We start from the raw sequence: 27,370 nt of genomic DNA, 5'->3' as shown, positions 1-27,370 counted from the left end.
CCATAGAGACATTAGTTGGACTTACTCATGTGAAGGAGACAACTTCCAAGTATCTCAAGTCTGCCATTGATGATTTATTTGCAGAATATAGGTTAAGTTTCAAGCAAGTTAGAGGGCAAGGATATGATGGTGCGAGCAATATGCGAGGTGAGTTTTATGGCTTGCAATCCTTAATCATGGGAGGGAATAACACAACATATTATGTTCACAGTTTTGCCTATCAGCTTTAGATAGTTGTTGTGGCTATTGCTCGAAAGCACAACTGTATTGGTAATTTTCTTGATATGATCTCGGTCTTGTTGAATGTGGTCTTTGGATCCTCAAATAGAAAGGACATGATTCGAGACAAATTTAAAGAACAAGTGTGTGAAGCTTTAGGTTGTGGACTACTAAAAAGTGGGACCGGATTAAATCAAGAACTAGCTCTTCAAAGACCCGGAGACACTCAATGGATTTCTCACTACAAGACTCTTAAGAGTTTGATTGATATGTTCCCTATAGATAAAAGTGCTAGAATATGTGGAAGAAGACAGTGATGGCACAAATAGAAGGCAGGCATGTGGTCTTCTTGTTTATTTCCAGTCTTTTGAGTTTGTGTTCTACTTACATCTTATGTCCGCTATATTGATAGTCACAAACACATTATCATTGGCTCTACAACGAAAGAATCAAGAAATTGTGAATGCTATTAATTGTGTGAACTCAACCAAAGCCTCCTTGAATGATCTAAGGAGAAATGAATGTGAATCTTCCCTACATGAAGCATATGTCTTTTGTGACAAGCATGACATTTCTAAGCTGGAAATGGAAGACCAATATGTGAACCCAAAGAAGCCACGGAAAAATACAAGTATCACTAATAGGCATCATTATGAAATAGATTGTTTTAATGATGCTTTTGATTGGCTGCTCCAAGAACTTGATAATCGCTTCAATGAGAAAAATTCTGACCTGCTTGTTTGCCCAGCAGCTTTGAGCCCAAATGAATCATTTCATGATTTCAACTTAGAGCATTTGATGAGTCTAGCTAAACTTTATCAATAATATTTCAATGATGGAGAACTCAGGGACCTTAGGCATCACCTTCACATTGCTGATGTCCGAGCAGATGATCGCTTCTCTGGATTAAGTAATATTTGTGAGCTCTCTCAAAAAATGGTGGAGACAAGAAAACATATTTTCTATCCCTTGGTTTATCGACTTTTGAAGCTAGCACTAGTATTGCCTGTTGCCACTGCTACCATTGAGAGATCTTTTTCAGCTATGAGACCTGTGAAGACATATTTGTGCAATCGTCTTGGTGACGACGCCTTCAAGTACGACCTTATTTGTTATGTGGAGAAAAGTGAAATGAGGAAGGTTACTAATGATGCGGTAATTGATCGCTTTGAAGCCACGAATGAACATAGGAAACAATTTTAGGAAGGTAATGTTTTAACTTACTTATTACTTACACAACTATAATTAATATTTTACTAAGTGGTTTTGTTTCTTTTTGATTGGTAGGCAATCGGGATCTAGTGTTGCATTTTCTCGTCGACGGTTATACTTTATTCACATTTTGGACACTTTGATTTTCCTTTAATGCTGAACTTACTATGAACTACTAATATTTCAAGTGAAACTCTTTATTTTGGATCCTTGATAAGCACATTCACGGTTATATCATATTCTATATATATATATATATATATATATATATATATATATTATTGTTAACTATTACTTTTAGTTATATTAGTACTCATATCCAAATATATGTGATAGACATGGGACCCCGGGTCATTTTTGTCCTGGGTCCGCCGGCATTGCTGGTGTCCACCAGCGAGTGGCATTGCACAATGAGTGCGGGTGAAGGAGAAATGTTGATGTCATCGAAATTGAGCAAGGGATATTTAAAAGTGTTGATCTTAATAAAATTAATAAAAATAGCTTTACAATGGAGTACATGTGATGCATTTGAAAGCTTTCGATTTATCCATAATTGTCAAAACAGTACAAAGAACATCAAAAAGTAATAAAAAATTATATTTAGATTCATAGACCGTCTAGTTTTAATACAATGATGAAGTGGTTTTTATGAAATAAACATTGGGGGGGTTCTGACCTCAATAAGTTGCTCAAAATAACCAAGAAGTTGGCAAGAACTTGTTTAGTCGAGGTTCAGAATAAAATCCCAGATGGACGAACAAGGGAGAAATATGTAGTAAAGACAGAAGGTTCGTTCGGGAATGGTTTGATGAGTTTGGGAGTTGGCTTGAGTATAGTGAGTCTAAATGAAAAGCATATTGTTTTTGTTGTTTCTTGTTTAGACGACGCAAGAAGAAAGAAGCTGGTTATGATGCATTTTGTTGCAAATGGTTTGTCAAGTTGGAATAAAAAATATAGATTAAAGGAGCATGTAGGAGACATCAATAGTGCTCGCAACCAAGCAAAAAGAGATTGTGATGCTTTGCTGAAACAAAAGAAACACATCTATGTTGCTCTAAACAACCAAAGTTGCGTTGGGAGGAATGCTTATTATACTCGACTAAATGCCTCAATTTATGTTACTGAAGTAAGGGTTGCCTTTCCGTGGCCATGATGAGTCTGATGGGTCTCTCAATAAAGGTAATTTCAAGGAATTTCATGCTTACACAAGAGAGCAGAATCTAGAGGTAAGAAAAGTTGTGGCCCATAATGCTACAGGTAATAATCAGTTGACTTCTTCAAAGATTTAGAAGGACATAGTTGAATGTTTTGCAAAGGAGATATTGCATTCTATTCTTATGGAAATTGGGGATGATGTATTTTCTTTGCTGGTTGATGAGTCAAGGGATGTGGCTGGTAAAGAGCAAATGGTGGTGGTATTGCGGTATGATGGTAAATGTGGAAGTGCCATAGAGACATTAGTTGGACTTACTCATGTGAAGGAGACAACTTCCAAGTATCTCAAGTCTGCCATTGATGATTTATTTGCAGAATATAGGTTAAGTTTCAAGCAAGTTAGAGGGCAAGGATATGATGGTGCGAGCAATATGCGAGGTGAGTTTTATGGCTTGCAATCCTTAATCATGAGAGGGAATAACACAACATATTATGTTCACAGTTTTGCCTATCAGCTTCAGATAGTTGTTGTGGCTATTGCTCGAAAGCACAACTGTATTGGTAATTTTCTTGATATGATCTCGGTCTTGTTGAATGTGGTCTTTGGATCCTCAAATAGAAAGGACATGATTCGAGACAAATTTAAAGAACAAGTGTGTGAAGCTTTAGGTTGTGGACTACTAAAAAGTGGGACCGGATTAAATCAAGAACTAGCTCTTCAAAGACCCGGAGACACTCAATGGAGTTCTCACTACAAGACTCTTAAGAGTTTGATTGATATGTTCCCTATAGATGAAAGTGCTAGAATATGTGGAAGAAGACAGTGATGGCACAAATAGAAGGCAGGCATGTGGTCTTCTTGTTTATTTCCATTCTTTTGAGTTTGTGTTCTACTTACATCTTATGTCCGCTATATTGATAGTCACAAACACATTATCATTGGCTCTACAACGAAAGAATCAGGAAATTGTGAATGCTATTAATTGTGTGAACTCAACCAAAGCCTCCTTGAATGATCTAAGGAGAAATGAATGTGAATCTTCCCTACATGAAGCATATGTCTTTGTGACAAGCATGACATTTCTAAGCTGGAAATGGAAGACCAATATGTGAACCCAAAGAAGCCACGGCAAAATACAAGTATCACTAATAGGCATCATTATGAAATAGATTGTTTTAATGATGCTTTTGATTGGCTGCTCCAAGAACTTGATAATCGCTTCAATGAGAAAAATTCTGACCTGCTTGTTTGCCCAGCAGCTTTGAGCCCAAATGAATCATTTCATGATTTCAACTTAGAGCATTTGATGAGTCTAGCTAAACTTTATCAATAATATTTCAATGATGGAGAACTCAGGGACCTTAGGCATCACCTTCACATTGCTGATGTCCGAGCAGATGATCGCTTCTCTGGATTAAGTAATATTTGTGAGCTCTCTCAAAAAATGGTGGAGACAAGAAAACATATTTTCTATCCCTTGGTTTATCGACTTTTGAAGCTAGCACTAGTATTGCCTGTTGCCACTGCTACCATTGAGTGATCTTTTTCAGCTATGAGACCTGTGAAGACATATTTGTGCAACCGTCTTGGTGACGACGCCTTCAAGTACGACCTTATTTGTTATGTGGAGAAAAGTGAAATGAGGAAGGTTACTAATGATGCGGTAATTGATCGCTTTGGAGCCACGAATGAACATAGGAAACCATTTTAGGAAGGTAATGTTTTAACTTACTTATTACTTACACAACTATAATTAATATTTTACTAAGTGGTTTTGTTTCTTTTTGATTGGTAGGCAATCGGGATCTAGTGTTGCATTTTCTCGTCGACGGTTATACTTTATTCACATTTTGGACACTTTGATTTTCCTTTAATGCTGAACTTACTACGACCTACTAATATTTCAAGTGAAACTCTTTATTTTGGATCCTTGATAAGCACATTCACGGTTATATCATATTCTATATATATATATATATATATATATATATATATATATATTATATTTAACTATTACTTTTAGTTATATTAGTACTCATATCCAAATATATGTGATAGACATGGGACCCCGGGTCATTTTTGTCCTGGGTCCGCCGGCATTGCTGGTGTCCACCAGCGAGTGGCATTGCACAATGAGTGCGGGTGAAGGAGAAATGTTGATGTCATCGAAATTGAGCAAGGGATATTTAAAAGTGTTGATCTTAATAAAATTAATAAAAATAGCTTTACAATGGAGTACATGTGATGCATTTGAAAGCTTTCGATTTATCCATAATTGTCAAAACAGTACAAAGAACATCAAAAAGTAATAAAAAAATATATTTAGATTCATAGACCGTCTAGTTTTAATACAATGATGAAGTGGTTTTTATGAAATAAACATTGGGGGGGTTCTGACCTCAATAAGTTGCTCAAAATAACCAAGAAGTTGGCAAGAACTTGTTTAGTCGAGGTTCAGAATAAAATCACAGATGGACGAACAAGGGAGAAATATGTAGTAAAGACAGAAGGTTCGTTCGGGAATGGTTTGATGAGTTTGGGAGTTGGCTTGAGTATAGTGAGTCTAAATGAAAAGCATATTGTTTTTGTTGTTTCTTGTTTAGACGACGCAAGAAGAAAGAAGCTGGTTATGATGCATTTTGTTGCAAATGGTTTGTCAAGTTGGAATAAAAAATATAGATTAAAGGAGCATGTAGGAGACATCAATAGTGCTCGCAACCAAGCAAAAAGAGATTGTGATGATTTGCTGAAACAAAAGCAACACATCTATGTTGCTCTAAACAACCAAAGTAGCGTTGGGAGGAATGCTTATTATACTCGACTAAATGCCTCAATTTATGTTACTGAAGTAAGGGTTGCCTTTCCGTGGCCATGATGAGTCTGACGGGTCTCTCAATAAAGGTAATTTCAAGGAATTTCATGCTTACACAAGAGAGCAGAATCTAGAGGTAAGAAAAGTTGTGGCCCATAATGCTACAGGTAATAATCAGTTGACTTCTTCAAAGATTTAGAAGGACATAGTTGAATGTTTTGCAAAGGAGATATTGCATTCTATTCTTCTGGAAATTGGGGATGATGTATTTTCTTTGCTGGTTGATGAGTCAAGGGATGTGGCTGGTAAAGAGCAAATGGCGGTGGTATTGCGGTATGATGGTAAATGTGGAAGTGCCATAGAGACATTAGTTGGACTTACTCATGTGAAGGAGACAACTTCCAAGTATCTCAAGTCTGCCATTGATGATTTATTTGCAGAATATAGGTTAAGTTTCAAGCAAGTTAGAGGGCAAGGATATGACAGTGCGAGCAATATGCGAGGTGAGTTTTATGGCTTGCAATCCTTAATCATGAGAGGGAATAACACAACATATTATGTTCACAGTTTTGCCTATCAGCTTCAGATAGTTGTTGTGGCTATTGCTCGAAAGCACAACTGTATTGGTAATTTTCTTGATATGATCTCGGTCTTGTTGAATGTGGTCTTTGGATCCTCAAATAGAAAGGACATGATTCGAGACAAATTTAAAGAACAAGTGTGTGAAGCTTTAGGTTGTGGACTACTAAAAAGTGGGACCGGATTAAATCAAGAACTAGCTCTTCAAAGACCCGGAGACACTCAATGGAGTTCTCACTACAAGACTCTTAAGAGTTTGATTGATATGTTCCCTATAGATGAAAGTGCTAGAATATGTGGAAGAAGACAGTGATGGCACAAATAGAAGGCAGGCATGTGGTCTTCTTGTTTATTTCCAGTCTTTTGAGTTTGTGTTCTACTTACATCTTATGTCCGCTATATTGATAGTCACAAACACATTATCATTGGCTCTACAACGAAAGAATCAGGAAATTGTGAATGCTATTAATTGTGTGAACTCAACCAAAGCCTCCTTGAATGATCTAAGGAGAAATGAATGTGAATCTTCCCTGCATGAAGCATATGTCTTTTGTGACAAGCATGACTGAGGGAGTCCTGGATTAGGGGGTGTCCGGATAGCTAAACTATCACCATTGGCCGGACTCCTGGACTATGAAGATACAAGATTGAAGACTGCGTCCCGTGTCCGGATGGGACTTTCCTTGGCGTGGAAGGCAAGCTTTGCGATACGGATATGTAGATCTCCTACCATTGTAACCGACTCTGTGTAACCCTAGCCCTCTCCGGTGTCTATATAAACCGGAGGGTTTTAGTCCGTAGGACGAACAACGATCATACCATATGCTAGCTTCTAGGGTTTAGCCTCTTTGATCTCGTGGTAGATCTACTCTTGTACTACCCATATCATCAATATTATTCAAGCAGGAGTAGGGTTTTACGTCCATCGAGAGGGCCCGAACCTGGGTAAAAACATCGTGTCCCTTGTCTCCATTTACCATCTACCTAGACGCATAGTTCGGGACCCCCTACCCGAGATCCGCCGGTTTTGACACCGACATTATTGCTTTTATTGAGAGTTCCTCTGTGTCGTCACCTTTAGGCCCGATGGCTCCTTCGATCATCAACAACGACGCGGTCCAGGGTGAGACTTTTCTCCTCGGACAGATCTTCGTATTCGGCGGCTTTGCACTATGGGCCAATTCACTTGGCCATCTGGAGCAGATCGAAAGCTATGCCTCTAGCCATCAGGTCAGATTTGGGAGTTTGAACTAGACGGCTGACATCCGCGGAGACTTGATCTTCGACGGATTCGAGCCACAGCCCAGCGCACCGCACTGTCTCGATGGGTATGATCTAGCTCTGCCGCTGAACAGTGCCCTGGAGGCCGCACCAGCGTCCGCTCCGACCCTTAGCTCGGAGCCGACTTTGCCGATCGAGGACGAGTGGCTTGACACCGCCTCGGGGGCTACGATCTCTATGGCGATTGAGCCGAACACCATCCCTATCCTTTGCAAAGCCCGTGACTCCGAGGTGCCGGACTCCTCTCCGGACTCCGAACCTCCCGCGCCCCTGTCAATCAAATCCGATTGGGCGCCGGTTATGGAGTTCACTGCTGCGGACATCTTTCAGCACTCGCCCTTTGGCGGCATCCTGAATTCACTAATGTCTCTCTCTTTATCAGGAGAGCCCTGGACGGACTGTGGTCAGGAAGGTTGGGATGCGGACGACGAAGAAATTGAATGCCCACCCACCACCCACTTTGTAGCCACTGTCGATGATTTAACCGACATGCTCAACTTCGACTCTGAAGACATCAACGGTATGGACGACGATGTAGGAGACAACCAAGAACCAGCGCCTACAGGGCACTGGAAGGCCACCTCGTCATACGACATATACATGGTGGACATCCCAAAAGATGGGAATGGCAATGGAATAGCGGAGGATGACCCCTCCAAGAAACATCCCAAGCGCCGGCGTCAGCGGCGCCGCTCTAAATCCCGGCACAGCAAAAATGGTGATTCTGACACGGGAGATAATAACACCCCGGACAGTGCCGAAGACAACCCCCTCCAGCAGGATTTAGCACAGGAGGAGGGAGAAGCCATCCCTCATGATAGAGCGGCAGACAGAGAGGTAGAGGATGATAATTATATGCCTCCCTCCGAAGATGAAGCAAGCCTCGACGACGATGAATTTGTCGTGCCCGAGGATCCCGTCGAACAAGAGCGTTTCAAGCGCAGGCTTATGGCCACGGCAAGCAGCCTTAAGAAAAAGCAGCAGCAGCTTAGAGCTGACCAAGACCTGCTAGCTGACAGATGGACCAAAGTCCTTGCAGCCGAAGAGTACAAACTCGATCGCCCCTCCAAGAGCTACCCAAAACGCAGGCTGCTACCCCAATTAGAGGAGGAAGCACCCAAACCTACATCACCAGCGCATGACGCGACCGACCGACCACCTCGTGGCCGCGACAGAGAGGCCTCTAGGCCCTTCACTAAAGCCGCACCCCGGCATCGCTCGAAAAGTACAAAGCCATAGGGAAATGCGCCAGACTTGTGAGACATATTGGAGGACAAGGCAAGGCAAATAAGATCGATCTACGGATCGCGTGGGCGCCCCACGACACGTGATGACAACCTTCACGCCGGATACAGCAATTCTGGCCGGGCCGAACACAGTAGACAAAGCTCATTTGAGCTGCGTCGTGATATAGCCCAATACAGAGGCGTCGCACACCCACTATGCTTCATAGACGAAGTAATGGATCATCAAATCCCCGGGGGTTTCAAACCCGTAAACATTGAATCATACGACGGCACAACAGATCCTGCGGTTTGGATCAAGGACTATCTCCTTCACATCCACATGGCCCGCAGTGATGATCTACATGCCATCAAATACCTCCCACTCAAGCTTAAAGGACCAGCTCGGCATTGGCTCAACAGCTTGATAGCAGAATCAATTAGATGTTGGGAAGACCTAGAAGCCGCATTCCTTGATAACTTCCAGGGCACATATGTGTGACCACCAGACGCCGATGACCTAAGCCACATAATTCAGCAGCCAGATGAATCGGCCAGACAATTCTGGACACGGTTCTTAACCAAGAAAAATCAAATCGTTGACTGTCCGGATGCAGAGGCCCTCGCAGCCTTCAAACATAACATCCGCAACGAGTGGCTTGCCCGGCACCTAGGACAGGAAAAGCCGAAATCCATGGCAGCCCTCACATCACTCATGACCCACTTCTGCGCGGGAGAGGACAGCTGGCTAGCTCACAGTAACAACCTGACCAAAAACCCTGGTAGTTCGGATACCAAGGACAGCAATGGCAGGTCGTGTCGCAACAAGCACAAGCGCCGCATTAACGGCGATAATACTGAAGATACGACAGTCAATGCTGGATTCAGAGGCTCTAAACCCGGTCAGCGGAAAAAGCCGTTCAAAAGAAATACTTAGGGCCCGTCCAATTTGGACCGAATACTCGATCGCTCGTGCCAGATACATGGCACCCCCGAAAAACCAGCCACCCACACCTACAGGGATTGTTGGGTGTTCAAGCAGGCAGGCAAGTTAAATGCCGAAAACAACGACAAGGGGCTGCATAGTGATGACAAGGAGGAGCCCCGGCCGCCGAACAATAGAGGACAGAAGGGCTTTCCCCCACAAGTGCGGATGGTGAACATGATATACACAACCCACATACCCAAAAGGGAGCGGAAGCGTGCGCTAAGGGATGTATACGCTATGGAGCCAGTCACCCCAAAGTTTAACCTGTGGTCCTCCTGCCCGATCACTTTTGATCGAAGGGACCACCCCACTAGCATCCGCCACGGCGGATTCGCCGCATTGGTTCTTGACCCAATCATTGACGGATTTCACCTCACTAGAGTCCTCATGGACGGCGGCAGCAGCCTGAACCTGCTTTACCAGGATACAGTGTGCAAAATGGGCATAGACCCCTCAAGGATTAAACCCACAAAAACAACATTTAAAGGCGTCATACCAGGTGTAGAGGCCAACTATACAGGCTCAATTACACTCGAAGTGGTCTTCGGATCCCCGGATAACTTCCGTAGCGAGGAATTAATCTTTGACATAGTCCCGTTCCACAGTGGCTATCACGCACTGCTCAGACGAACCGCATTTGCAAAGTTCAATGCGGTGCCGCACTATGCATACCTCAAGCTCAAGATGCCTGGCCCTCGAGGAGTAATCACGGTCAATGGAAACACCGAACGCTCTCTCCGAACGGAGGAGCATACGGCGGCCCTCGCGGCGGAAGTAAAAAGCAGCCTCTTAAGGCAATTCTCGAGTTCGACTACTAAACATCTGGACACCGTCAAGCGCGCCCGGAGTAACCTACAACAAGACCGCCTGGCACATTCCGAGCACGCGTAGCAATGCGGCCCCAACCCCAGCCCTCGCGAAATTGCAAGACCAGTACCACGCATACATAACTACGCTCTGGAGATACCATGGGCATAGTGGGAGGGGCACGACCACGGCATGCCCAGAGTGCGGCTCAACCGCACCAGGGGCTCCCAATTGTGTCATTCTTTTTTTTATTATTCTCAGGACTGCATTTTCCAGAAGCCCTGTCCGGCAGTAGAATCGCCGAACTCATGATGCAACAGCCAGGGAAGCAGAAAAGCTACGTCGAGTGTCCAGGTGATCTCTATTACGAGCAGTATACCTGTTTTTCATACCATCCCGTAGCCTACCCTGGAGGGGGACATGTTAAATAGTCCCATCCCTTGCTTATCGCACTATTTGTATCGTTCTGCTTTCATTGCAGCATCTTTTTAACAATACATAGCTTCTGCTTATTATTGCATTCCTTTTTTTCAATAAAATGTTCATCTATGACATGTTGCACCCGTACAACTTGGTACGGTCAATACACCAAGGGCTTAAGTACCCCAAAACATGGTGTGATAAGTCCGAACACTTTCACAAGTGCGGCACCCCGAACTTATAGCATTATATGCATCGGCTCCGAATCATGTCTTGGGTCAATAGTTGGATTTGCCCGGCTCCCATGTTTTGGTACCTTACGTTCTGTTATATCGGCTAAGGTAGCGCTGGGAGAACCACTGCGATTGTGCCCCGGTTGAGCTGGGTTGAGCACCTCAGTGGAGAAAGCTAAAACTGACCGTCATGATAGGGCGAGAGCCGGTCGCTGTTCGAGAGGTTTTTTTGGGTCCCTAAAGACTCATGCCTCTTAGAGCGAGGAGGCGGCATTGTCCGGCCAAGGCGTGGATAGCGCCCCGAACTCGGTCTTCCGAATACCAGGGGCTTTGCCGAAATTCAAAATTATAGAATTCTATGGCTAAGTGAGAGTGTTTAAGCATTATAGTCCGGTTGCCTCATTCGTCGTGTTAAATGCCTCCCTCGAAGGACCCAAGAATGGGAACAAGAGCGCTCAAGTTTATCCCGAACACCCCAGCACTCGTGGCATTGGGGCTGAAGCCAACGACTCGCCATCTCTCAAATTTGATAAACGGCCGCACAGAAAGTAATATTTTAAATTAACAAGCGTTGCTTAGCGCATATGAACAAAGTTTTTAGCGCACAAGATAACAAATGCGAGTCTACTCAAAAATTACATCTTTGGAGCATTCACCCGCTATAAGGCGGGCACCCTTCAGGATGCCCTCATAGTACATCTTGAGCTTGCGATAATCCTTGCCCAGCGGTGGCGCGTCCGTCACAAGCTTCTCGGCGTCCATCTTGCCCCAGTGCACTTTAGCACGGGCAAGGGCCCGACGGGCACCTTCAATGCAGATGGAACGCTTGATGACTTCAATCCATGGACAGGCATCCACCAGCCGCCGCACCAGACCGAAGTAGCTCCCAGGCATGGCTTCTTTAGGCCACAACCAAACTATGAGGCCCTTCATGGCCTGTTCGTCCACCTTGTCGAGCTCGACCAGCTGCTTCAGCTGGTCGCTCAGGGGCACCGGATGTCCGGCCTCAGCATATTGAGACTGGAACACCTTTTCCATTGAGCTCCCATCCTCGGCTCAGTAGAACACGGCAGCATCGGACACACTACGGGGCAGATCTGCGAACGCTCCTGGAGAGCTTTGAATTCGGGTAAGTAACAGATAATTCATTTACATGCTTGCTTTGCATGAAGAATGCCTTACCCACCGCTATCTTTTTTATCTCCTGGAGGGCCTTCTGGGCTTCCGCCTTAGTGGCTTTGGCACTCTCAAGAGCCAAGGCGAGCTCGGACTCTTGAGTCTTCGAGTCATGCTCCAAACTCTCGTGTTTTTCCACGAGAGCCTGGAGCTCTTGCCGCACCTCCACCACCTGTGCCTCCTGCTTCTCTCGCTCGGTGCGCTCCGCGGCCGCACTGTTTTCGGCCTTGGATACCGCTTCCTTCAGGGTCGCCACCTTGTTCGTGGCCCCTGTAATACTCATGTTATTCCTGTCATTTTTTGCAACCAAATCCTTTCTATAAGGTATTACTTACCTTCCTTATCCTCGAGCTGCTTCTTGGCAAGGCCGAGCTCGTTCTTGGACCGCTCGAGGCTCTCCTTCAATGCATTGACCTCCACAGTCATTGCGGCAGAGGTCAGCAGCGCAGCCTGCATTCCCATATTGACATATTTATGTTAGACTCCTGCGTATATCTTTTTAGATCCTCAACTCGGCTTTTCTTTCCGAACACCGAACTAAGCATCAGGGGCTATCGTCTATGCGGTAATATTCTTACATATCTTAAAAACTTACCTCAAAGCCTGTTAGAAGGCTGGTACAGGCTTCAGTCAGCCCGCTCTTGGCGGACTGAACTTTCTGGATCACCGCACTCATGATAGTGCGGTGCTCCTCGTCGATGGAGGCGCCATTAAGCGCCTCCAGCAAGCTGTTCGGTGCCTCCGGTTGGACGGAGGCCACCGGCGTCGCAGTCTTGCCCTTCTTACGAAGGGGCCGCCTGCCGGACTTCGGAACCACTGTAGGTTCCAGTATGGAGTCCGACACAGGGCCGAACTTAGAGCCCTCTGGGGTTTTGCCCCCTTTGCGCCCAGAGTCCGGGTGGTCGCCTTGCGGCGCCTCCAGGACCACCTCCTCCTGGTTGGGCCCCTTTTGGGACTCCACCGCGGCGTCTTCTACGTCACGAGGGGAGGAGGCGGGCGGAAGTAAAGTGCTATTCACATCCGACGAATCCAGGGAGCCGCTCGATGAAGCGGGGAGCTCGTCCTTGGGCAGGCTACATGGTTGTATTCGGCGTTAGAAGAAACTATGCGACAAATGAAAAATCATGAGTTATTCTGGAATCTGGACACTTACGATCTCGCTAGGGGCTTGGCCCTCGAAGGCCACTCCTCTTCGCCGTCGTCGGCGTTGGTGGAAAAGTCCGTAGGAAGGGTCCTTCCTTTCTTGGACCCTCCGGCCCCCCCAGCTGGGGCGGCCTTCCTTTTCTTCTCTCCCCTCGCTGGGGGAGAGGCCTCTTTTTCCTCCTCCTCGTCTTCACGGGAGGAGTCCACCTCGGAATCGTTGGACGATGAGTCCGACAACACCTGGCACCCGCACTCCTTCGAGTTCCCTTGGCCTTCTTCTTGGCCTTCTTCTCTGGCACCACGTGAGGTGCCGGAACCAGCAGCCCCGTCAAGCGGGCGTCCGCTGGGTCCTCTGGCGAAGGAGCCGGACAGTTAACCTGCCCAGACGTCTTCAGCCAGTCCTGTCAAAGGTAAGGGAGTTTAGATCCCACATAGAGTCAGACTATGAAAAACAAGAGTCCCATAAAGGGTAGAATAGCTTACCTCGCTGGCCTGACACCGCGAGCTGAATCCGCGATCTTCGGTAGCGGATGCGGGGGCCTCGACGCCCTTAAACAACACCTTCCAGGCATCTTTGTACGTAGTGTCGAAGAGCTTTCTCAAGGTTTGGTGATGTGCCAGATCAAACTCCCACAACTTGAAGGCCCGTTGTTGGCACGGGAGGATCCAGCGGATGAGCATGACCTGGACTACGTTGACGAGCTTGATCTTCTTGTTCACAAGGTTTTGGACGCAGGTTTGGATTCCGGTCAGCTCTTCCAAATCATCCCATGTCAGGCCCTTCTCTTTCCAGGAGGTGAGACATGTGGGGATGCCAGATCGGAATTCGGGGGCCGCTGCCCATTCAGGGTCACGCGGCTCGGTGATGTAGAACCACCCCGATTGCCACCCTTTGATGGTTTCCACGAAGGAGCCCTCGAGCCATATGACGTTGGGCATCTTGCCCACCATGGCGCCTCCGCACTCCGCCTGCTGGCTGCCCACTACCTTCGGTTTGACATTGAAGGTCTTCAGCCATAAGCCGAAGTGGGGCTTGATGCAGAGGAAGGCCTCGCACACAACGATAAACGCTGAAATATTGAGGATGAAATTCGGAGCCAGATCGTGGAAATCCAGGCCGTAGTAGAACATGAGCCCCCGGACAAATGGGTGGAGTGGGAAGCCCAGTCCGTGGAGGAAATGGGGAAGGAACACCACCCTCTCATGGGGCCTGGGGGTGGGGACGAGCTGCCCCTCGTCTGGAAGCCGGTGCGCAATGTCGCTGTGCAGGTATCCGGCTTTCCTTAACTTTTTGTTGTGCCCCTCCGTGACGGAGGAGGCCATCCACTTGCCTCCCGCTCCGGACATGGCTGGGGAAGGTTGAGGCGAGATGTGCGGACTTGGGCGCTGGAGCTCGAGTGCGCGGAAATGAAGGAGCAAAGGAGGAAGAAGGCGTAGGAGAAAAGGCGGATCCTTATCCCCTTATATGGACGGACGAAGCTATGCGTCCCTCACCAGCCTGGTAAAACCCGCTTATCTCCCAAGCGTCGCAATCAATGGCACGGTTGGATTACCCACGCCCGTATTGATGAGAATCCCGGAATAAGGGGGCATGATCTCCTCTTTGATAAGACGTGCCAAGGAAACTGCCTCGCTAAACACGCTGAGGTGGGACAGTAAAAATGATTCCAAGAAAGGCTTGGCCGTGGTATGACGTCACGCCGTAGAATACGTCAGCGGATTGAATTTGTGTAAAGATTATTCTCTCTATGGTGGTATGTGGAACTTATTTTGCAGAGCCGGACACTATCCTTATGTTCAAAATCTTCTATGAAGTATTCGGAGGAGGAACCCGCCTTGCAATGCCGAAGACAATATGCGCGCCGGACTCGTCGTCATTGAAGCCTGGTTCAGGGGCTACTGAGGGAGTCCTGGATTAGGGGGTGTCCGGATAGCCGAACTATCACCGTTGGCCGAACTCCTGGACTATGAAGATACAAGATTGAAGACTTCGTCCCGTGTCCGGATGGGACTTTCCTTGGCGTGGAAGGCAAGCTTGGCGATAGGGATATGTAGATCTCCTACCATTGTAACCGACTCTGTGTAACCCTAGCCCTCTCCGGTGTCTATATAAACCGGAGGGTTTTAGTCCGTAGGACGAACAACAATCATACCATAGGCTAGCTTCTAGGGTTTAGCCTCTTTGATCTCGTGGTAGATCTACTCTTGTACTACCCATATCATCAATATTAATCAAGCAGGAGTAGGGTTTTACCTCCATCGAGAGGGCCCGAACCTGGGTAAAAACATCGTGTCCCTTGTCTCCTGTTACCATCTGCCTAGACGCACAGTTCGGGACCCCCTACCCGAGATCCGCTGGTTTTGACACCGACAATGAAATTTCCAAGCTGGAAATGGACGACCAATATGTGAACCCAAAGAAGCCACGGCAAAAAACAAGTATCACTAATAGGCATCATTATGAAGTAGATTGTTTTATTGATTGGCTGCTCCAAGAACTTGATATCGCTTCAATGAGAAAAATTCTGACCTACTTGTTTGCTCAGCAACTTTGAGCCCAAATGAATCATTTCGTGATTTCAACTTAGAGCATTTGATGAGTCTAGCTGAACTTTATCCAAAATATTTCGATGATGGAGAACTCAGGGACCTTAGGCATCACCTTCACATTGCTGATGTCCGAGCAGATGATCGCTTCTCTGGATTAAGTAATATTTGTGAGCTCTCTCAAAAAATGGTGAAGACAAGAAAACATATTTTCTATCCCTTGGTTTATCGACTTTTGAAGCTAGCACTAGTATTGCCTGTTGCCACTTGCTACCGTTAAGAGATCTTTTTCAGCTATGAGAATTGTGAAGACATATTTGTGCAACCGTCTTGGTGACGACGCCTTGAAGTACGACCTTATTTGTTACGTGGAGAAAAGTGAAATGAGGAAGGTTACTAATGATGCGGTAATTGATCGCTTTGAAGCCATGAAAGAACGTAGGAAACCATTTTAGGAAGGTAATGTTTTAACTTACTTATTACTTACACAACTGTAATTAATATTTTACTAAGTGGTTTTGTTTCTTTTTGATTTGTAGGCAATCAGGATCTAGTGTTGCATTTTCTCATCGACGGTTATACTTTATTCACATTTTGGACACTTTGATTTTTCTTTGATGTTGAACTTACTACGATCAACTAATATTTCAGGTGAAACTCTTTATTTTGGATCCTCGATAAGCACATTCACGGTTATATCGTATTCTATATATATATATATATATATATATATATATATATATATATATATATATTATATTGTTAACTGTTACTTTTAGCTATATTAGTACTCATATCCAAATATATGTGATAGACATGGGACCCTGGGTCATTTTTGTCCTGGGTCTGCCGGCATTGCTGGTGTCCACCAGCGAGTGGCGTTGCACAACGAGTGCTTGTGAAGGAGAAATGCTGAAGTGATCGAAATTGAGCAAGGGATATTTAAAAGTGTTGATCTTGATAAAATCAATAAAAATAGCTTTACAATGGAGTACACGTGATGCATTTGAAAGCTTTCGATTTATTCATAATTGTCAAAACAGTACAAAGAACATAAAAAAGTAATAAAAAATATATTTAGATTCATAAACCATCTAGTTTTAATACAATGATGAAGTGGTTTTTATAAAATAAACATTGGGGGGGGGGGGGGGGTTCTGACCTCAATAAATTGCTCAAAATAACCAAGAAGTTGGCAAGAACTTGTTTAGTCGAAGTTCAGAATAAAATCACAGACGGACGAACAAGGGAGAAGGCCCATTCTGCTCCGGCCCACGGACGCGAAACCCTAGCAAGTGGAGTACAGTGAGACCAAACTCAATTTGTTTTTATTGCCATCCAAGTTTATCTCAGTTCTCACTCGTCGGTCGGAAGGAAGGACACACACCTGCTCCCCCCAAGGGAAACCCACACCTTTCTCCTCTCCCTCCGCCCGCCGCCGCCGCCGCCGCCGGGCGCCATGTCGACGGGCGACATCGCCGGCCTCGAGCACATCATGGACTGCTGCCTCCCGGCCTCCCCGGTCTCCCCCGCCGCCCTCCTCTCCGCTGCCACCTCCTCCTCCGACGGCGAGGACCGCATCAGCGCGCTCCCCGACACCCTCCTGCGCAACGTCGTCTCCCGCCTCCCGGTCAAGGACGCCGCGCGCACCGGCGCGCTCTCGCGCCGCTGGCGCGGGCTCTGGCGCGCCACCCCGCTCGCCCTCGACGATGCCCACCTCCTCCCGTCCCCCGGCCCCGCCGCCGCGTTGGTGTCCCGCGTCCTCGCCTCCCACCCGGGCCCCTTCCGCGCCGTCCGCATCGCCGAGATCCCCATCGACGAGTCCAACAAGGAGGCGCTCCTCCCGGAGTGGCTCCGCCACCTCGCCGACAAGGGCGTGGAGAACCTCACCCTCGTCAACCGCCCCTACTCCTTCGACGAGCCCGTGCAGCTGCCTGCAACCCTCCTCCGCTGCGGGGCGTCGCTCCGCCGCCTCTACCTCGGCGTCTGGCTCTTCCCCTTCACCACCGGCCTCCCGCGCGGCCCCGATGTCTTCCCCCACCTCCAGGAGCTCGGCCTCTGCCACGGCAAAACGGAGGAGAGCGACCTCGACTACGTGCTCGCCTGCAGCCCCAAGCTGGAGACCCTGGCGCTCATCTCCAACTACTTCTACCCCGACCGCGTCCGCATCGGCAGCCGCAGCCTCCGTTGCTTGCTGCTCTGGCATTCCTTGGCGGACGAGGTCGCCGTCGTGGCCGCCCCAAACCTGCAGCGCCTCATTATCTACTGTACGCACCCCACTGAGGATGACAGGGTCATCAAGGTCAAGATAGGCCATGCTCCCAAGCTCGCCGTGCTCGGCTACTTGGACACGGCCACCCACGAGCTTGAGATCGGCAACACCATCATCAAGGTACTCCAATTCTCACAAATCTTAAAGTGTTATGCTACCTGGTACTGTATGATTTGCATGATTGTCTGATTGATGTTGCGACGATGTGCAGGCTGGGGTGACAAAAGTTTGCCCAACCCCAAATACAGTGGTTCCAAGTGTGAAGGTGTTAGCTCTGAAGGTCCGTTTCAGAGTGCCCAAAGAAATCAGAACTTTGCTGTGTTTCTTGAGATGCTTCCCTGGAGTAGAGACCTTACACATCATGGCTGTGAGTTTTACCCTGTGTCTCTCTCTCTCTCTCTGTGCATTCAAAATCTCCAATTTTTACTGCTTGCATTCCATCGTTGGCTTGCTGAATTGTGTGCTTTGATTTTGCAGTCTGACAATGACACCGACCACTACGATGACCCGGGTGAATTCAAGCCAAGCGACCAGCTCAAGTCCACATTCTGGCAGGCGGTCGGTCCGATCAAATGCGTCAAGTCGCGCGTTCAGAAGCTGGTGTTCGACCAGTTCAACGGGGGCACAAACCAGGTTGAGTTCCTGAAGCTGGTTCTTGGGAGAGCTGTGTTGCTGCAGAAGGTGATTGTCCTGCTGGCCGGCCTGGATTCTATCTCCACTCGCGGGGCCACGAGCAAGCTGCAGCCGTTTGCTTCCAAGAAAATGTGGGCAAGCAAGGTCTGGGGCGGAACTTCCTTGGTGGTCCATGAGCGTCCGGCAGGTCAAGTTTGGAGGTATGACGAAGCGTCTGATCTTTCTATCGGCGACCCGTTTATCTCTTAAGCCAGTACTGAATGGGATGTTCGTTAGATGCTAGAGCATTATCGTTTGAATGCCGCATTTCCTTGTGATAGGGAACTGATGTAGCATTAGCTAGCAGCTCTTTTTGGAGTGTTGGAGATTTGGGGTTTAGCAACAGAAGGTTGTGGCTTTAGCAACACCATGAACTGAGACTTCTCGTGACTTGGATATGTAAAATGTACTAGTTATCTGCATCTGCATGTAATGTGACTTACCCAGCTCTACTGTTGCTTTGACTTGCTTGTGTTGTTATCTGAGCGATTAACTGTTATTTCTGCATTTGATGAGATTTTCATGGCCTGTGGCTGCGGCTGTGGCTTACATTTATTGGTATCTGCACTCAGTGTGGTTTTTTCATGGTCTGACTTAACTGTACATGTTACACCTGTGTTTGCTTCTAGTTTTTTTCTTTCTTCAGCTCATTTTGAGTCATGCCGTTGCTGGGATTCATCTCTTAATCTTTTGTACACCGGGCTCTGGGTTTGTTCAGCAAAGTTCGCAAGGTGGAAAATGTCGGGTTATTGATGTGAAACTTAAACCTGCTCTATCCTGAATTGCTGATAGTGAGGAATTTGTTTAGCTGAGCCGTTATAAGTAGAAGATAATGTACTAGTGATCTTCCTAAAGTTTGACTGCACCAGTTTGAGTGCTCGCCATGATGTCTAATTCTAGAGCAAGGCTATGTTAGCCATTGAATTTGGTCTTTTGTTGTGGATGCTAGCCTTTAAATGGGAAATCAAGATAATGCCACACCAGTTTTTCCAGTTCTTTGATTTGAAAGGCACAGCTTCTTCCATGGTTCCACCACCAGTCTGAACTGCAATGACCGGGTGTGTGAGCTGACTGTATATGTACTGGCTCCTCCCAAGACGCCGGTACTCTTGAAATGCTTCGATTTGAATCTCCATATAATTTATTTTTTGTGTCTCTGCTTATTCTGGAGCTTAACTTGAAATAACTGATGCCTACTCAGCATGGAAGTTGTTGCGGTGAGATACTGAGAACTGAGAGCATTTCAGGAGTACCAGCGTAGGCATCGGTTAGTTTGCGGCATTTCTGTGCCTTTGGAGTTCATTCAGCAGCACTTGTGTTGTTTGTTCTTGTCCTAGGTATACAGGGGGTTATCTGTTTGAGTCGCCACGGCGGCTATCCTTTTCCACTGAATAAGAACCACACATTTTCTGTGACACTTGTTCTTCTTTGTTTTTGCCCGAGTTAGAACCACGAGCTGCAGCTGTTCTTTTTCTATCTTTGTTAAACTTGATAAGTACTCTAGACTCTCATCCAGTTGATTTGTTGCATGCTCCGTATTAATTAAGGTGTCTGTCCTCGGAGTACCGTACCTGGAAAATGTGTCGCCGAATTTGCACGGCATTACCTTGAGTCTATATATATCCGCAGTTCGTAAACTGAACTTGTATGATTCTGTGCTGGTCTAGGACTTGTGCTGGACTGGTGATGCCTACGACGACTACTGATGAGGACATGGCACCCTTGCCTCTATCAACTACGGCGGCAGACTGAGGTGGCGACTGGCGACCCGAGGTGAAGCAGTTGGCTGATTTGTTTTTTGATTTTGATTGATGACGAATTGACGAGGAGGAAGGCATAGGGACGAGTCGTACGGTCGACCGGCGCTCCCTGTCCTAAAGGCGAGTGCCCAAATATTGCTCCGCGACGCGATCCAAGCAAAGCTCAGGAAACCTCAATTGCCTCCGAATCTCTGATGAGCTTTCAATCCAGTTTCGCCCCCATGGAAAATATCATTAGTAATTTTGTATATAAGAATGTTAGAAGAAAAATTAAGGTAATATATGTATATAATATTTGATATGCATAATGATTTTGGAGGCACATATTTTTTTGGCCTAAAAAAATTATATTTGCGTACATTGATTATTATTTAGACCTTTACACTAGTAGAAAAGGGCCAATGATCCAGGCCGGTTCAGCCCATTAGTCCCGGTTCAACCCAGAACCGGGACCAATGGGGGCATTGGACCCGGTTCGTGAGCCCCGGGGGCCGGCCGGGCCACGTGGGCCATTGGTCCCGGTTCGTCTGGACCTTTTGGTTCCGGTTGGAGGGACGAACCGGGACCAATGGTCCTCGCTCCTGGCCCACCACCATTGGTTCCGGTTGGTGGCATGAACCGCGACCAAAGGCTGCCCTTTAGTCCCGGTTCATGCCACCAACCGGGACTAAAGGGTTGGTCCTCGTTGCGGTCAGAGTTTAGTCCCACCTCGCCAACCGAAGGGGAATCAGACCGGTTTATAAGCCCCTCCCTCTCTGCCTTGTTGAGCTCCTCTCAAAATAAAAATAGATGCCCTTATACAGGAAATTTAACCTAAATTCATACTGAATTTCTCTGAAGTTAGTAGAAATTTATTATGAATTTAGGGTGAATTTTCTCTATAAGCGCATCTATGCTCATTTCTGAGTAGTTTTTTTTCTTTTCTGTTATATTTATTTTTCCTTTTTATTTCCGAGTTGTAATAAGTCATTAGAAATAAGCATCTATGCTCATTTTTTAGTAAAGTTAATCACAACTATTTTTTCTTATATTTATTTCTGAATTGTAATAAGTCATTAAAAATAAGCATCTATGCTCATTATTTTAGTAAAGTTAATCACAACTATTTTTCTTCTATTTATTTCTGAGTAGTTTTTTATATTGTTTTTTTTTCTGCTATATTTATTTTTTTCTTTTTATTTCTGAGTTGTAATAAGTCATTAAAAATAAGCATCTATCCTCATTTTTTAGTTAAGTTAATCACAACTATTAAAAATAAGTCATTAAAAAGAAAAAAAGGTGCAATGCTCGTTAATTTGCTTCAAGCCTTTCGGAATAGTGTCAACTGCACTACACATAGCTCTGTGCAGTCTACTCTATTCCTCAAGGCTTGAAGCTAACCAACATGCAGGTGAGCATTGAGCCTCTTCTTCATCGTCTCTGCACTCAGGGCTTATAAACAGCTGCGAGTGCCTCTCGCTTGGCGAGGTGGGACTAAAAAAACAGCTGCAGAAAGAATCAACTAAAAAACAGTTGCAGAAAATAAAAAATTAGACGGGTCCATTGGTACCGGTTGGTGGCGTCAACCGGTACCAATGCCCCTCTTTGGTACGGTTGATGTCACCAACCTGTACCAATGCGCCCCTTTTGTCCCGGTTGGAGCCACCAACCGGGACCAAAGGTCTTTGTTTCCCGCCCTTTGGGTTGCCGAAAAGAGGCATTTGGTCTCGGTTGGTGGCTCAAACTGGGACAAAAGAGAGGCATTGGTCCTGGTTTGCGGCACGAACCGAGACCAAAGCCTTTGCCATATAAGTAGCACTGCCGCCCCGCCCCGACTTTGATCTCTCCCGACGCCGCGCGCCGTCCCCTGCCGCCACCTCGCCGTCGCCGCCCCGCCCCGACGCCGTCCCCTGCCGCCCCGACGCGCGCCGTCGCCGCCCCGACCCGTTGCCGTCGCCGCCCGCCCTGCCGCCCGACGCCGTCGCCGCCCCGCCCCGACGTCGCCGCCCGCCCTGCTGCACCTCGCCGTCGCCGTCGCCGTCGCCGGCCGTGAGCAACTTTATTTTATTTTTATTCGATTTTTTTAGATTTTTTTGTATAGTTCATAGATTTTTTTGTTAGATTAGATTTGTAGTAATTTAGATATGTAGTTCATATTGTGTAATTTAGATTGTGTAATTAATTTGTTCATATTATGTTAGATTTTTTCTTCTGTTAATAGATTTTTTTGTTAGATTAGATGTGTAGATTTTTTTGTTAGATTAGATGTTGTGTAATTTAGATATGTAGTTCATATTGTGTAATTTAGATTGTGTAATTAATTTGTTCATATTATGTTAGATTTTTTTTGTTAGTAGATTTTTTTGTTAGATTAGATGTGTAGATCTTTTTGTTAAATTAGATATGGTGTAATTTAGATATGTAGTTCATATTGTGTAATTTAGATTGTGTAATTAATATGTAGTTCATATTTTTAGTAAGTACTATTTTATTTTATTTATAGTAAGTGCTTAATATATATATAGTTGAACTAGCTAGTTGATTTAATAAACTAATTTATTTTACTATATATAGAAGTAGTTTGTTTTTAGTAAGTAGTACTTTATTTATTTATAGTAAGTGCTTAATTAGTAGTTGAACTAGATAGTTGATTTAATTAATAAAACTACTTTATTTAACTATATATAGAAGTAGTTCCCGCATCGACGTCAGCGATGCCTACCCCGCATCCTCGTCGTCGTCGACTCGGCGGTGGAGGCTTGCTTGATCAGGGCCATGTTCGGGACTGGGCTCTGCCGGGCTGATATTGGGAGGTGCTACCTTTCGGGGGACGTAGGTTGGTGAGGAGGCAGCCCGTTGTTGACCCGATCCTTGTTTGGTGGTGGTCGCGTGGGCCAGTGACGGTGCCGAGGCTTCCGGACACCGCGGAGGTGGTACGTCACCGTGTCAGCGAGGAGGACGAGCACGTCCGTCGCTACATGGTTGCATTGGAGGGCAGGTTCGACAATACCTGGCAGGTTCTTCAGGGATCTCACTAGAGCTATGATCCTGTGATGGTTCCTTATCTTTGGGTGTCCACCGCCCGCGTCGATACCCGTCGGGCGCTACGGTTCTAGTTGTATTAGTGATGCTATATTAGTGATAATATTCGACGATGTACGGACACCAAGAGATGATGTACTTTTGCTTATAATTATTGAATGCATGCTAATTTGAATACTACTTTATTTTATGATTTGGTTTTTCTTATTTTATGATTTGGTTTTGCTTATTGAATGCTCATATCGGATAAGTTCTCCTTCATTCCCGTGTGCTAGACAATTTGATGTAATAATGCACTCGGGAATGAAAGGAGGAGCTACGTACATCACCGATAGTCAACCCGTGATTAATAATCTAGTTTAATATTTGAATTATGAACATAGGCCGGAAATGTCGTACTCGGACGACGAAAACCGCCCGGGGGAGTGCGACTGGTGCCACGACGACCGAGGTATCTGCGACAGGTTCATTGAGCTGGACGAAGATCGTCGCTTCAGCATTAAGCTCGAGGAGACCTTCGATGTTCATACGGTACGCAACCGACGACAATAGTTTTTTTCTAATTAATCATGACTTCAACTATTTTAATCATGACAATATTTTTCATCTTTTCCAATTCGACTAGCTTATCCCATGCTTTGCAAGACGCTATGTCTTGGAGAGGATGGGTTTTGAAGACCATGAAAGTTTTGAAACCAAAAAAATTATCCTAAGTACCCATCATGGTGTGGATTTTCAAGTAAAGTTGTACAATGCTCAGAGTGTAACCCATTTTGGTTGCAAAAATTGGGAAGCACTTTGCAAGATGTATGGTCTTGATGAGGGTATGCTTGTCACCATGGATCTTGGTGATCCTACAATCGAGCAAGAGAGACCTTCGATTTGGGTCCTTGTGGATACACCTCCAATTCTTCCCCCATGTGAGCTTAACATAGTTATTAAGTAATTTATATTGTTTATTTCAAAATAGTTGACAACTTATCTCCATTGACAGCTTATTTTCATTCTTCAAAGAATGTGCGGAAGATGGTAGACAGAACCTACTACACCGAAGGCTCCGAATTAACTTATCAGGAGAAAAATCATCTGGTCGCATTTTGTACTGATCTTGAGAATTACAATATCTACAATCAAACTCCTCAACATTATGGTCAATACGTGCCACTAGTGCACGTGTTGAACTACGGTAACTACCATGGAGATACCCTGGTAAGATTATTTTTTACTATTACAACATCCGTGCATCTTTTTGCACACTTCTAAAACTAGTACATCATTGCTAACTACGAAGTTATTACTATGTTTTTCAACAGATAATCCCGAATGATTGTGTGCCTCATCTGATGTATACCATGGTAGCCTTCATGTTTTGAACATACAACCAGGTCGTCCTACGAATCTCAACTGTCCATACCGGGTTTCTAAAAAAAGTGGAGACATAACAATCAAAGAATGGAAAAAATGTATGGACAGTCGTAAGGAGCTTCTTGGAAGCAACAAGCAGCGAAGGGCAAGAATTGGAGACAGGATGATCGCCATTCTTCATAATGGAGAGTCAGGGTCTATATTGTTTTATGCTATTTTACCTTAAGGGTGTTTAGGTCCTACCTGATACTGATGATCATGTGCTAAGAACAATTATGTAGGGTTGGATTCGATGACTATGAGGATGATGATCGTATGACTTATTATTAATAATGAGTAGAAGTTGTATGATGATGCATGATGTTAGTAGGACTTATTATTATATATGATGATGTATGATGCAAGCATGCATGAGCATGTTATATCAGCGGGTGAAATGAACATAGCAGCAACGTTGATAAACAAAGGACGAAGATATAAGAGAGGACACTTCTCTCTATTAGCTAGTCAATAACAACCTAAAAATAACCCCCAAAACCCCTAAAGCAGCCACTTTTGTAAAAAAACATGGACTTTTAGTCCCGGTTGGTGCTCGGCGGAGGCACATCTGTCCCGGTTCCGGTTGGTGCTCGGCGGACCGGCCACGTGGAGGCACATCTGTCCCGGTTCGTGTTGGAACCGGGACTAATTGGTGGAGGTATTTGTAACGACCCATTAGTCCCGGTTCATAAACCGGGACTAAAGGCCCTTACGAACTGGGACTAATTGGTGTTTTTCTAGTAGTGTTACACTAAAGGCCCTGAATTTTAGTTTAGCCTTGGGCCCCTATAATCCCAGGACCGCCCCTGTCGGGCTGGAGAGCGCCAACAAGGACGAGCACAGTATCCTTCTGGAGAGGAAGGCCGATCCTATCTGGTACGTTTGGTGCAACCCCTCCCCATGGGTACACATCGGGCAGGGGATCATGCTGCTGTTCAACGTCAACAAGCTCATCAAAGACGGCTGCAGGTTCAAAATCCTGATGGCAGATTGGTTTTCTCACATACTCGGCAAATCCGATGACCTAAGCAAGATCCAGGCCATCGGACGCTACATGATCTAGATATGAACAACGATAGGCTGGAGCTCAACAGGGTGGAGTTCGTGTGGCTGTTGGATGAAATCAACGGGCCGGCCTCCCGCGAGTATTGGGCGCTTCTCATGGACATTGCCAGAAACAACACCTTGAGGAGGACGGTGAGGTGTTGTGGCGTGGCGGAGTCACCCGTGGAGTACCGAGAACTCGTCAAGCCGCATGGTAGGCGTGAGGGTCGTCTACACCTGCATGTAGTGTGCCGCTGTGTTGTTCCAGAAGGTGGGCATATGGCTGCTGTACATGGATCATGAGGAGAGCCATCTGGATCACTTGATGTCGGCACGCTCACCAGAGAACACTGCAGAGACATGAAGGGTGAAGATCATGGACCTATCATTCTTTCCCATGATAAGCTCCCCATTTTGATTTTGGACCACAAACATGCTAAGATACAAGATCCAATGTTCTTGCCATCTTCATGGAAGACGAGGAGCGAGATGTACCTGTGAAGATAAGGAACGCTTTCTGCCCTGCGAAAGTTGTGGAAGGAAACCCATGCATGGAGTACATCAAACATATTGTGCTTCCAGAGTTTGGATGCTTTGAGGTGCCCAGCAAGGAAGAGAACAATGGTGACATTAGCAGGACGTTTCACAAGATGGAGAAGCTTATCGCTGATTATGAACACGGCGATCTGCATCCTGGCGAGGTGAAGCTGGCACTTACAAAGGTGCTGAACAAGATTACGGAGACTGTGCGTCGCCACTTCACCGACAACAGTAAAGCCAAAGATACGAAGAAAGCTATGAAGGTGTACTACGTTAATCAACGACCGCTATTTGCATAACGCTGGAGTCTTGTGGGAGCATGCCTCGTTTAACTCATGCCTTTTAATTAGGGATCACAATATGCTAGAGCAACTCTGTATTTAAAGTTATTTATTTACAAGATACTAGAAGGAACGTGTCCCATTTGTGAATAGTTGATATATGGTATGAAACAAATTTCTTAAAAAAAGGGTTTAGGAGCTCAACATTTCGATGTTGCGCTGCGTGAAGATAAATAGGTCTAACATTCAGTTCGTCTGTATAGGCTGTTGTTTTATTAGGTAGGCTGTTGATTTCCCACATGAACAAGATCATGCAGGAGGTTGAGGGCATAGTAGCTGAAGGCATCAATGAAAGATATGGTTGGGAAGCGTATCTCCACCCGTGGGTGGCCGCGTGTATATATTAATTGAGGCGAGATAGCCAGCCATGGCGTACACGAAAGGAACTATCGCTGGAATGCGTTCCAGGTTACAGAGTTCGAATACAGGAAGTTACAAAAGAAGAGATAGAACACAAGATGAACTTTAAACATTATTCTATCTCTATCATCTAACACTTCCCCTCAATCTAAACCTATGT

General features: G+C 45.8%; 1 protein-coding gene and 1 pseudogene across 1 annotated transcript; both read left to right on the top strand.

Moving 5' to 3' along the window:
- The first annotated feature begins 17,143 nt into the window (after window positions 1-17,143).
- On the top strand, window positions 17,144-20,845 carry LOC123135991 (F-box/FBD/LRR-repeat protein At1g13570). The gene is made up of 4 exons (XM_044555264.1): window positions 17,144-18,188; window positions 18,280-18,435; window positions 18,546-18,901; window positions 20,408-20,845. The coding sequence occupies exons 1-4, from the start codon at window positions 17,256-17,258 to the stop codon at window positions 20,490-20,492; spliced, it is 1,530 nt and encodes a 509-aa protein (XP_044411199.1). The 5' UTR covers window positions 17,144-17,255; the 3' UTR covers window positions 20,493-20,845.
- Window positions 20,846-22,074: 1,229 nt separating this feature from the next.
- Window positions 22,075-26,808, top strand: LOC123138906 (tyrosine--tRNA ligase 2, cytoplasmic-like; annotated as a pseudogene).
- The last annotated feature ends 562 nt before the right edge of the window (window positions 26,809-27,370 follow it).

The sequence above is a fragment of the Triticum aestivum genome, chromosome 6B (assembly GCF_018294505.1).
Source record: "Triticum aestivum cultivar Chinese Spring chromosome 6B, IWGSC CS RefSeq v2.1, whole genome shotgun sequence".
In the NCBI taxonomy this organism is placed as follows: Eukaryota; Viridiplantae; Streptophyta; class Magnoliopsida; order Poales; family Poaceae; genus Triticum; species Triticum aestivum.
Note: the sequence above shows the minus strand (reverse complement) of the source record. Positions and strands in the feature narration are given on the sequence as shown.

Bases quoted from the DNA above. Each gene is read 5' to 3' on its own strand.
- LOC123135991 (XM_044555264.1), top strand. From the start codon at position 17,256: ATGTCGACGGGCGACATCGCCGGCCTCGAGCACATCATGGACTGCTGC. The intron at 18,189-18,279 runs GTACTCCAATTC...GACGATGTGCAG, and splicing joins TCGGCAACACCATCATCAAG to GCTGGGGTGACAAAAGTTTG. The intron at 18,436-18,545 runs GTGAGTTTTACC...TTGATTTTGCAG, and splicing joins AGACCTTACACATCATGGCT to TCTGACAATGACACCGACCA.